This window comes from Trachemys scripta, chromosome 7 (genome assembly GCF_013100865.1).
Source record: "Trachemys scripta elegans isolate TJP31775 chromosome 7, CAS_Tse_1.0, whole genome shotgun sequence".
Classification (NCBI taxonomy): Eukaryota; Metazoa; Chordata; order Testudines; family Emydidae; genus Trachemys; species Trachemys scripta.
In genome coordinates this window covers 113,736,149-113,748,791 of record NC_048304.1, presented here as the reverse complement: position 1 = coordinate 113,748,791, position 12,643 = coordinate 113,736,149, and the positions used below count along the sequence as shown (strand labels likewise).

General features: G+C 43.1%; 1 protein-coding gene across 3 annotated transcripts in view; it reads left to right on the top strand.

Moving 5' to 3' along the window:
• ATRNL1 (attractin like 1) overlaps positions 1-12,643 on the top strand; it is a 1,006,335-nt gene that overhangs the window by 510,469 nt on the left and 483,223 nt on the right. Inside the window, exon 25 of one of the 3 annotated variants that reach the window (XM_034775241.1) lies at positions 11,769-11,807. The exons of the other annotated variants lie outside the window; for them this stretch is intronic. Coding sequence (XP_034631132.1) covers positions 11,769-11,792 — 24 coding nt within the window. The 3' untranslated portion in view covers positions 11,793-11,807. Of the gene's footprint in view, positions 1-11,768; positions 11,808-12,643 lie in introns of those variants that run through there. 3 annotated transcript variants of the gene reach the window in all.

Below are 12,643 nucleotides of genomic sequence, written 5' to 3'. Positions count from 1 at the left end.
CAAGCGTGGCTGGCAACGGTTTACAAACCGAATATGCATTCTTTAAACAAGACTCTCTCCCTGCCTACTCCAGTCAAAGACTCGCTACGTTGGTGGACCGTCCACTCCAACCTTTGTTCTGGAGTCCCGTTTCTTCAACAGGCTCCATCACGCATTCTGACCACCGATGCATCTATGACAGGGTGGGGTGCACATATGTCTCATCACACAGTACAGGGACTATGGTCACCAACCGAGACCTCCCTGCACATAAATGTACTAGAACTTCGAGCCATTCGCAACGCGTGCCGTCACTTCCTGCCACTAATCAAACATCATCACGTACGCATAATGACGGACAACATTGCTTGCATGTTTTACGTAAACAGGCAGGGCGGAGCTCGTTCCCATTCGCTGTGCACAGAGGCTATGAAGCTCTGGAATTGGTGCATTGTGAACAACATCCGGGTATCAGCTGCTTATCTTCCCGGAATCATGAACACCACAGCGGACGAACTGAGCAGACGCTTCCCATGGGACCACGAGTGGGAGATAGACGACAAAACCATTCACGAGGTATTCAGCATCTGGGGTTACCCAACAATAGACCTCTTTGCAACTGCAAAGAACAAGAAATGTCTCAATTTCTGCTCCAGAGCAGGACTGGGCAAACATTCCCTGGGGGACGCATTCATGATCTCATGGCACCGAAACCTATTCTATGGGTTTCCCCCGATACCAGTTCTCAACAGGGTTCTGATAAAAATACGAACGGATCGAGCCAAGGTGATCCTCATTGCCCCATCGTGGCCCAGACAACCATGGTTTCCCTTCCTCACCAGAATGTCAATCCAACCACCAATCTCCCTGCCGCTTATTCCGAACCTTCTATCTCAGCAGCACGGTCGTTTTCTCCACCCCAACCTGTCCATGCTTCATCTCAAGGCCTGGTTCCTACGTGGTTCTCCCAACGCGAATTAGATTGCTCCGAACAAGTTCAGGAGGTGCTCCTACATAGCAGAACGCAATCTACTCGCAAGACCTATCTTCAAAAGTGGAAACGATTCACACATTGGTGTTCTGCCAAACATCTTTCTCCTACCTCGGTACCTCTTCCGTTTATATTGGACTATCTCTTGGGCCTTAAGCGATCCGGCCTTTCTTTCAGCTCCATCAGGGTCCATTTAGCTGCTATTACGACTTTCCACGACAAAATTGATGATACGTCTGTCTTTGCTCACGCTACTACGAAGCGTTTCCTCAAGGGCCTACAAACCTTATATCCAGACATTAAACAACCGACCACCCCCTGGGACCTTCATCTGGTACTGTCTGCCCTAACTCAGCAACCCTTCGAACCCCTAGCCACGTGCTTCCTTTTACACCTCTCCATGAAAACAGCGTTTCTAGTGGCAATTACTTCTGCCAGACGGGCAGGAGAAATAGCAGCTCTCATGGCTCATCCACCATATACGATATTTTTTAAAGACAAGGTTACCCTCAGGTTGCATCCCAAATTTCTTCCAAAGGTTCACTCATCATTCCATATTAATGAACCCATACACCTCCCGACTTTTTTCCCGAAACCACATGCAAACTCCTTTGAAGCCTCAATGCATACACTAGATGTTCGCAGAGCCTTGTCATTCTATTTGGATAGAACCAAACCCTTTAGAACCTCCTCTAGACTTTTTGTCTCTGTTGCAGAGCGCTCCAAGGGCATGCCTATTTCTACCCAGAGACTCTCGAACTGGATCTCCCAGTGTATCCGACTGTGCTATCAGATGAAAGGGGTTGCACCTCCAGATGGCATTAGAACACACTCCACTAGATCTCTGGCTGCCTCCATCGCGTTCTTACGCAAAGTCCCCTTGGCTGACATTTGTAAAGCAGCCACCTGGTCATCTGACCATACTTTTGTTAAACACTATGCCCTTATTCAAGGCCCTTTATCTGACATACGCTTGGGCAGGGCGGTACTCTCGACGGCGTTCCTACCAGATCTGAAGTCCCTACCTCCTTAAGATACACTGCTTTTAAGTCACCTGTAGTGGAGCACCCACAGGGACATCTCTCGAAGAAGAAGAGGAGGTTACTCACCCTGTGCAGTAACTGACGTTCTTCGAGATGAGTGTCCCTGTGGGTGCTCCACTACCCACCCTCCTCCCCTCTACTTCGGAGTTGGGGGGCCTCCGTGGTAGAGAAGGAACTGAGGAGACCGGCCACGCATGCGTTCTATTACCCTAGAGTCACAGCGGGGGGGGGGCAGATTCTGAGCATGCGTGGCCGCTATGAGTACTGCTGTAAAAATCTCCGGGCGAAGGCGCAGGGACGCACCAACACCTGTAGTGGAGCACCCACAGGGACACTCATCTCGAAGAACGTCAGTTACTGCACAGGGTGAGTAACCTCCTCTTCAAAGATATGCATTTCAGCTACTAGTATTTCTGGTATGATTTTACAAGTAACAAAACTCTTTATACATCACTTAAAGTTTAATTCACTTGTTTGTGCCAGCTTTGTCCTTGGTATCTCCCTATATATTTCCATATCTTGTTTTGAATACTACATTCCAAGTGTTGACGTGCCATGAAAGTACTCCCTAATTATACTCGGTGCGAAGTATTTATGAGTCTTTGCTTTGACAAGTTTCCTATTTTTTAATGTCACAGCTGACTTCAGCATTGCAAAGTGTGAAACTGCAGAAAAACCTAAGAGTCTCTGGATTAAGTTTAGAAGTGTGAGCAACAAGGGTGATGTCATGATGTGAATCTGCTATAGACCACCAGACCGGGGGGATGAGGTGGACGAGCCTTTCTTCAGGCAACTAACAGAAGTTGCTAGATCACAGGCCCTAGGTCTCATAGGGGACTTTAATCATCCTGATATCTGCTGGGAGAGCAATACAGCAGTACACAGACAATCCAGGAAGTTTTGGGAAAGTGTAGGGCACAATTTACCAGTGCAAGTGCTGGAGGAACCAAGTAGGGGCAGAGCTCTTCTGGACCTGCTGCTCACAAACAGGGAAGAATTAGTAGGGGAAGCAAAAGTTGATGGGAATTTGGGAGGCGGTGACCATGAGATGGTCAAGTTCAGGATCCTGACACAAGGAAGAAAGGAGAGCAGCAGAATATGGACCCTGGACTTCAAAAAAGCAGACTTTGACTCCCTCAGGGAACTGATGGACAGGATCCCCTGGGAGAATAACATGAGGGGGAAAGGAGTCCAGGAGAGCTGGCTGTATTTTAAAGAATCCTTATTGAGGTTGCAGGAACAAACTATCCCGATGTATAGAAAGAATAGTAAATATGGCAGGCAACCAGCTTGGCTTAACAGTGAAATCCTTGCTGATCTTAAACACAAAAAAGATGCTTACAAGAAGTGGAAGCTTGGACAAATGACCAGGAAGGAGTATAAAAATATTGCTCAGGAATGCAGGAGTGAAATCAGGAAGGCCAAATCACACTTGGAGTTGCAGCTAGCAAGGGATATCAAGAGTAACAAGAAGGGTTTCCACAGGTATGTTAGCAACAAGAAGAAGGTTAAGGAAAGTGTGGGCCCCTTACTGAATGGGGGAGGCAACCTAGTGACAGAGGATGTGGAAAAAGCTCATGTACTCAATGCTTTCTTTGCCTTTGTCTTCACAAACAAGGCCAGCTCCCAGACTACTGCACTAGGAAGCACCGTATGGGGAGGAGGTGACCAGCCCTCTGTGGAGAAAGAAGTGGTTCAGGACTATTTAGAAAAGCTGGATGAGCACAAGTCCATGGGGCCGGATGCGCTGCATCCAAGGGTACTAAAGGAGTTGGTGGACGTGACTGCAGAGCCATTGGCCATTATCTTTGAAAACTCATGGTGATTGGGGGAGGTCCCAGATGATTTGGAAAAAAGGCAAATATAGTGCCCATCTTTAAAAAAGGGAAGGAGGACCCAGGGAACTACAAGCCAGTCAGCCTCACCTCAGTCCCTGGAAAAATCATGGAGCAGGTCCTCAAGGAATCAATTTTGAAGCACGTAGAGGAGAGGAAAGTGATCAGGAACAGTCAGCATGGATTCACCAAGGGCAAGTCATGCATGACTAATCTAATTGTCTTCCATGATGAGAAAACTGGCTCTGTGGATGAAGGGAAAGCAGTGGATGTGTTATTCCTTGACTTTAGCAAAGCTTTTGATACAGTCTCCCACAGTATTCTTGCCAGCAAATTAAAGAAGAATGGGCTGGATGAATGGACTATAAGGTGGATAGAAAGCTGGCTAGATCATTGGGCTCAACCAGTAGTGATCAATGGCTCCATGTCTAGTTGGCAGCCAGTATCAAGCGGAGTGCCCCAAGGGTCGGTCCTGGGACTGGTTTTGTTCAATATTTTCATTAATGATTTGGAGGATAGCGCGGACTGCATCCTCAGCAAGTTTGCTGAAGACACTAAACTGGGAGGAGCGGTAGATACACTGGAGGATAGGGATAGGATACAGAGGGACCTAGACAAATTAGAGGATTGGGCCAAAAGAAATCTGATGAGGTTCAACAAGGACGAGTGCAGAGTCCTGCACTTAGGATGGAAGAATCCAATGCACTGCTACAGACTAGGGACCAAGTGGCTAGGCAGCAGTTCTGCAGAAAAGGACCTAGGTGTTACAGTGGACGAGAAGCTGGATGAGAGTCAACAGTGTGTTCTTGTTGCCAAGAAGGCTAACGGAATTTGGGGCTGTATAAGTAGGGGCATTGCCAGCAGATCGAGGGACGTGATCATTCCCCTTTATTTGGCATTGGTGAGGCCTCATTTGGAACCCACACTACAAGAAGGATGTGGAAAAATTGGAAAGAGTCCAGCGGAGGGCAACAAAAGTGATTAGGGGGCTGGAGCACCTGACTTATGAGGAGAGGCTGAGGGAACTGGGATTATTTAGTCTGCAGAAGAGAAGAATAAGGGGGGATTTGATAGCTGCTTTCAACTACCTGAAAGGGGGGGTCCAAAGAGGATGGATCTAGACTGTTCTCAGTGATAGCAGATGACAGAACAAGGAGTAATGGTCTCAAGTTGCAATGGGGGAGGTTTAGGTTGGATATTAGTAAAAGCTTTTCACTATGAGGGTGTTGAAGCACTGGAATGGGTTACCTAGGGAGGTGTTGGAATCTCCTTCCTTAGAGGTTTTTAAGATCAGGCTTGGGATGATTTAGTTGGGGATTGGTCCTGCTTTGAGCAGGGAGTTGGACTGGATGACCTCCTGAGGTCTCTTCCAACCCTGATATTCTGTGATTCTAAGTGTTGTAGGATGCTTGACATGAATGAACAGAATTGTGGGAAAAGCATAATACATTCAGCTAACATAACTTCCGGATATATAGATAGATAATTTGTGTTATATTAGTACGGTGCACATAACGGCTATTACGGTGGCATAGAATATACCTAACAAGAGTCATAGAGTTTTGGTCCAGAAAGGATCACCGGATCATCTAGTCTGAGCTCCTGAATATCACAGGCCACTAGACCCTTGCAGTTATCCTGTATGAACCCTCCCTTGATTCACGGGACTGGTACACAGCTCTCAACATCCAAGATGCCTATTTTCATATAGCATCTATCCTACTCATAGGAAATACCTGAGTCTCCAATTGAGGAATTTCCTTTCCCAAGAGAGAGCTCAGCCATTTGGGAACAGCACCAACGGCCTTCACCAAATATGTGGCAATGGTAGCATGTCACTTGAGAAAATGGGTCAAGGTTTCCCATACCTGAACAACTGGCTCATTTGAGGGAAATCTTCACAACATGTGACCGACTCCATTCATCAGATATTTCTGTTCTTTGCGTCCCGGGGACTGAGTGTTAGTGAAGAGAAGTCATTGTTAGTCCCTCCCAGAGGATAGAATTCATAAAAACAGTAGTAGATTCCACAACTGTAAAGGCTTATCTACCTCAAGACATATTCAACACCATTGTAGATCTTGTCAGTCAGCTACAAGCTCATCAACAAACATCAGTAAGATCCTGACACAGACGTCTAGGGCACATAGCCTCCTGCTTATGCATAACACAGCATGCCAGACTTCACCTTTGCAGTATACAAGGGTGGTTGAAATCTGTATATCGTCCCCCAGAGACATCATAGAATCATAGAAACGTAGGGTTGGAAAGGACCTCAAGAGTCCAAGGCTCACATCTTCTGTATCTTCAGATATCTGCCCAGTTCAGACATCATAAGCATGCAGTTTCCCCCAAGAGTACTATCATAATTAAGATAGTGGAATGATCCTCTAAAGGTATGCAAGCGGATATCCTTCCCTCCACCATTGCGATCCGAGATGCTGGTGAGATATGTCTCCATTGTAGGGTGGGAAGCTCACCTAGACCATCTCCAGATATAAGGACTCTGGTCTCCTCAAGAGGATAGCGTATACATAAATGTTCTAGAATTGAGAGCTATTCAGCTGGTTTGCATGGCATTCCTTCCAATACTGGGAAAGCTAACTATTGAGATCATGACAAATAGCAACAAAGCAATGTTTTATATCAGCAGTCAGGGAGGAGCAAGATCTAGCCCTTGCTATTTATGCCTTCTGTTAGGGGGCACAAGGACACCTTGCACACAGGAATAGCCCCAGTGACCACTGCTGGCCAAAAGAATCAAAACTTGAGCGCATGGAGTGCCTGTGCTCCAAGAGTGGACTATATCTTGATACAAATCTCAAAGAATTGCAGTTACTATATGGTAAGTAACCATTTCATCAATTTTTCAGAGAAGTAAATGCAGGATAACCCACCAAGCACCCAAAAGAAATCACAGGTGAGCATTGCATGTCTCAATAAATTAGTAAAAATGCTCATTGCTTTGAAAAAGGCTATTAGAAACTATAGGTGTTCTGATACCTTATCAGAGTGACTTTCCACGCTTTGGATGGCACTTTTTTTTGTGGAAATGTGCATTTGTGGATACAACAAAACATTCCTCCAATATCAACCAGACTGCTGGCCACCTAAGATCAAATCTGAAAGAAAAGAAAAAATTGGAAAATCAAAATTTCATTTTTCTGAAATAACCAATCTCTCCATCAGTCTACAGGCTTTAAGTCACTTACGCATCTGTAGGAACTGTGGCTTCACCAATTGCTCCAAAGGCCCCATTCTGATTTTCATAGTGATGCTCCAGTGAACCTCTGGAAAAACATGTCATCACATCCTTTATCTTCTAAGTCACTATGTATAATATTGCTGACTGAGCACCACCCTGGTTATTGAACCCAGCTGAAAGAAAAATACCCAACCTGGAGCAGTTTCCTGACATGCAAAATTCAGAGATCCTACCAGGAACTGCAAGTGACTCAACTTTTTGATTTCAGTGTATCCTAAACTAAAGCCATAAGCTTTGTGATCCTTTCTGGTGGGTGTTCTGGCCTCTGAATCCAGTTCAAAACAGAGAGATCTTAAAGCTTCTGAGTTTTTTTCCTCAGCCTGAAGGACTGCTAACTTGATGGCTATTTGCTGGAAAGATGTTGATAGGCACCAAGCACAATTAGTGTCTGAAATCACCTTTCTGTCCCTTTCATATGTCCTTAACCCGCACCAACAAAAAATCTTTAAGTAGTGAGTCACTGAATCTAGCCTTTGCTTCTCTAATATGTGCATTCAAGAAATAAACCTCCTAAAAGCAGCATATAGGATTATACTGCAAATGAGCATGGCCTTGCCAAACAAAATTAATCAGTGATATAAACCCCATCAAGTCAAAATCACCTGGATGGTAATGGTCAAAGGTGAAACTCAGACTTCATTATGCTTCGTTACTAATGCTTGCACTCATGTGCCTGCCCAGTGCTCACAGAGCAACCAAAAGAGGCATACCTGCCAGAACATAAATTGGGATCAATGAAGTCCATTAATTAATTGTCCTATGGGGATGGTTAATCAAGTTGAATCCCCCTGCTGTTTTTATAGGTAATGCAGTGTCACCTTCAAATGCCACATCCGGTTCCATGAATTGGGACCATTGTGCCTGGCTGTTGCTGGCTTGTAGTACAGACCACTGGTGAAAAATAGGCATTCTGGAAGCTCCTGACAGTCCAGACTACTCTCTGATAATATAAAATATTGACCTGTGTGACTAAAAGACATAAGACACATAAGTCTGGAGTTTAAAAAACAATTTGATTCTTATGGTTTGCATTTGCCAGTCTTTTTTATTTATTTGTCTTTGTCAATCATCATCATCATCATATTCCATTGTCTGAGCATGGAACATCTATCATTAACTTCTATTTATGGCCAACATTTGTCCTCTGATATACATGTGGGATTCCTATTGACTGTCATGGGAGTTCTGTGCGTGTACCACAAGTCAAATTTTTTTCCAGGATAAAGTTTTAAATAAAAATCTAAAGTGACAATGAAAAGCACAAGTTATTTGTACAACTTTTTCCAGCAGATTACTTAAGATGTAAAAGAAAGATCTGTAATAAAGTCAAACAAGACTGAGCACATAATGTAAAAACAAGTTTTCTAGCATTAATGATCTAGAGAAATGATTAAAAAAACAACAACAAAAAAAATCCATATTCTCTGGGAATCTTCTTGTAGCTACTAATTTGCTGGCATCCTCTCTTTCTTACCCTGAAGTTCCCACATAAAATGTTACTCTTCAGAGGTCATGCACTAGAGGAGTCAGAACTATCAGAGGTGCCATCCAGCAAATGGTTTGTGAGAATCAGGTGATTCTTTTTGTAACATCTTAAGCAACTTACTTGCTGATATCAGTCTGGATGATGTGGAAAGAACACAAAATCCTCTCTCTGGTAATGGAATTTGAAGGTTGCAACTTTTATTGAAATGCAGTAACTTTGACTTCATTGCTAAATTGCAGCCACTGGTCAATGTAACAAGTAATCGTAAAGCCTGAGGTCACCCATCATGTGTCTACAACCCCAAGGAGATGAAATATGAAGCTACAATTCCCAAACCACATTAGTTTTATAGAGGAATATCTATCTCCTCGTGGGAGGCTGAAGACCTTTGCAAGACAGTAAGACTTTCCTCCATTCCCTACATTATTACCCCCAATGACCCTTAGCACATCCATTCCCCAATCTTCATATGTTTTATGGGAAAGAACACCTTGGCAACCAAAGTTGTCTGCAAGGGTTTTCCACCACAGGAGATGTCAACAGATGGCTTGATCATTCACTGCCTGCAAAGTAACAAAAACATATGTATCCCAGAACAAATGTTCATAAAACACTGGCCCAGTTGTCCATTCAGTGAGTCCATTCAGTGTCCATTCCGTCTTTATTCTTAAGGGCAGGCAGTAACTTTGCTGCCTCCTGATTAGTTGCTCTCAGGGATCTATCTACCCTGTCAGAATTACCTGCACTTCTCCAAATCCACTGTGGAAGCAGTTAGGGCCACTAGCTGGACCTGTGCCTCAAGAGCTAGAGTTCCCTCCATCAGGGGCCCATAATGAATGCCAGTGTTGTGATGGTAGCCCCAATTCCAGAGGATTATGTGCTGCCATGTATATCCTAATACCAACATGGGGCAAGTTGCGCGGTCTCCATCCTGTGACCCCATACTAAATCTGATCATCATTTGAGGATAAAAACACCAATTACCCAGTGGCCAGTGTTTAGCTGGAAGGGTCTCAGACTGAGTCCAGGAATAGTCCATTCAGATACAAGTACTCAGAAAAAAGCCAGAATAAAGGCGTCACTGAACAACAGACCTTCCTACCAGTTATCAGGCACACTCCCTAAAGTAAATAAAAGGGTCCCAAGTATATGGGCTGTATGTGGCGGGGCAGTGCTCCCCAGCTGGCAAAGTGCTACACTTCATAATGAAGATGTGATCTGAGGTCGTGATCGTGAGATCCCCCTTTTCTGTGTGCAAATTCTTCCTAAAGGAACTGTATGTAATTTTGAAATAATGCTTAGTTATTAATTATTTTCTAAGAAAAACAGCTCTCTCAGTTATGTTTCCACAACAGTATTTCATAGAGCAATTACTCGTACAGTGAAGTTAGACATGCTGTTAAAATGAAGTTAGAATGCTCCAGTGTATTGTAAGGAATTAATTTAATCATTCCAATGAAACTTGTTGAAAGTTTTACTGGTGTGTTATTTGGTTCTTTTTCTGTATTAACGCTTCTAAGTTGGAAAAAAAAATCTTGGCATCCTGTATTAGTTTCAAAAACAGTAAAAAGGAATTAATCTAGTTATAGTTATAGATTTGATTTGATTTGTATTTTATTTGCATGTAATAGAGGGAACTAAGGATGTTGTAGAGTGCTTTAAGCACTCAGGACTACTTCACATCACAGATTTCTATGGTGTTATATTTAAAAAAGAAAGAGAAAATCAGCACTGTTTTGATGACACTGGTTCCTGTTTCAGAGCTCAGAAGGTTTTATTTCCCATGTTAATAGACTGAACTTTCCAACTGAAGAAGCAGCTTAATAAAAGTCAAGAAGCACATTTGTCCTCATAAAAAAAATTTACTCAGTGTAGCATATTTAATTATTTTAGCATTCTTTGTTTTGGAGTTAATTTTGAATATTTAACATTCTCGACTGACAAATACTGATGTAAAAGCTCTGAGGAATAGAAGTTATCAGTAATTGTCATGAGGAATTAAAACAATCTTTTGTTAATGATGTACCACAAATTCAATTACTTAATTAAAATGAAAACATAAGCCTTTGTATTGTAAATCTTTTTAGAATTTTGCAAAGGTCATTGGATGGAATTTTCACTTGGAAATGTATGTATATATAAATATACCAGGGTCTGTAGAGAACCTTTCCCAGCAGTGGTTGCATACATCAATTTGATAACTGTGATTTACAGCAAAAGGTTCAATTTCTAAGTACCTTATTGGTTTTCAGAGAGGCTGCCTAATAAATGCATATGGCTGTGTGTGAAGTCATTATAATTCTTGAAATACCAAGTGGGTATTGATAATATAATTGTAAGACACATTAGCTTCCTAAAATGACTTAGATTTTTATATTGACTGTAAGGAAGTATCAATCTTCTAATAATGCAAACAAAATTTATGAAATTCCATAACCAGGCTGATAGACACTTGCACCCAGTTCTGCAAGGAGATGAACACTTCCTTTGAGGTGCTGAATACTCTCAAATTTCATTGAAGTCAATGGGTTTTGAGGCAACCAACACATTGCAGGATCCTGCCCTTTGTAGGACTAAATCTGTTGTCAAAAAGGGGCTCAGTGACGTGGAATAAGAATGAATTTTCAATCTTTAAATATGACTTTCAGTATCCATGGAAAACTCTTGTTTGAGGTCACAATTTTAAAGCCACTTAAATGTAAGTGTATGATTATTGCCATTTATTTTATTGTTATGATGTCCAAAAGTGTTGTGTCCCCTTTGAAGAACAAATAAGTCATCATTTGTGCCACAGGGAACTTAAAATTTAATTTTAGGTGTGTCGTGAATGAGAATAAAAACAAGGTCGGGGAAGGAAGTGAGGTTAAGGAAGCATAGGGGTTACAATAATAAAATTACAAAGTTATTCATTTATGTTGTGTACACATCTAGATGATTCCAGTAAATTATCAGCTAATTCCCTTCTTGCAGGTGGCATACTAAAAATATTTGGCTTGTTTTAAACAAACAAACAAAAAGCAAAAATCCAGATGTATATTTTATGAACATATCCTGTTTATATCTAGTAAAAATCTATATAGAACATATTGTAAAGATAGATTCATTTTTAATTTTTTAAAATTCATAAGTGAACTATGTTCTGGTGAATCTTTCCATTAATCATTGCTAGAAGAAAAAGAACCCTGGCGGATAGACACAATGTGATATGTGCACTGAAATCAATGGGACTCCAACACCTGGGTAAGGATTTGCCTGTGTGGAATGCCTTGCAGGACTAGGGCCTTAAATTGCACAACAGTCAATTTTCTACTATATTTCATTATTATGTATCATTATTGAAAATGTATATTTTATAGATGCGTTATTAAAATATTTTTTTTAATTTTGATTAATAGATTAGATGAATATGATTAGTTAATGGAGATGGAAACTACTATATAAATGCTGAGTGTTATAGGGTTACCATTCGTCCGGATTCCCCCGGAAATGTCCGGCTTTTTTGAGTTAAAAATAGCGTCCGGGGGGAATTTGTCAATGTCCGGACTTCCCCTCCTCCCCCCCCCATACAGAGCGTGCGTGCGGCTTACAGAGCAGCCGGGGCTCCGAGAGCAAGAGCCCTTCCTTCACTTCCCCCTCCTCTCTCCTGAAACTTGACACCACTCCCTTCCTCCCCCTCCCTCCCTGCATTCACAGATCGCCGGCCGTTCGCCGTCTGGAGCTCCGACCCTGCTCCCCTCCCCCGCTGTCGAGCGCGCTGCTCTGCAGCACAGTAAGGGGGCCGGGGGCCAGAGAAGCGGCAGGGAGGTTCGCGGGGGGGGGGTAGTCAAGAGACAGGGAACAGGGGGGAGGGTTGGATGGGTCAGGAGTTCGGGGGGAGCTGTCTGGGGGTTGGGGGTGTAAGGTTTTGGGCAGTCTGGGTACAGGTGGGGAGGGTTTCTCAGGAGGGGGCAGTTAGGCGACAAAGAACAGGGAGGCTTAGGTAGGGGGTGGGGTTCTGGAGGGCAGTTAGGAGCAGGGGTCCCAGGAGGGGGCAGTCAGGGGACA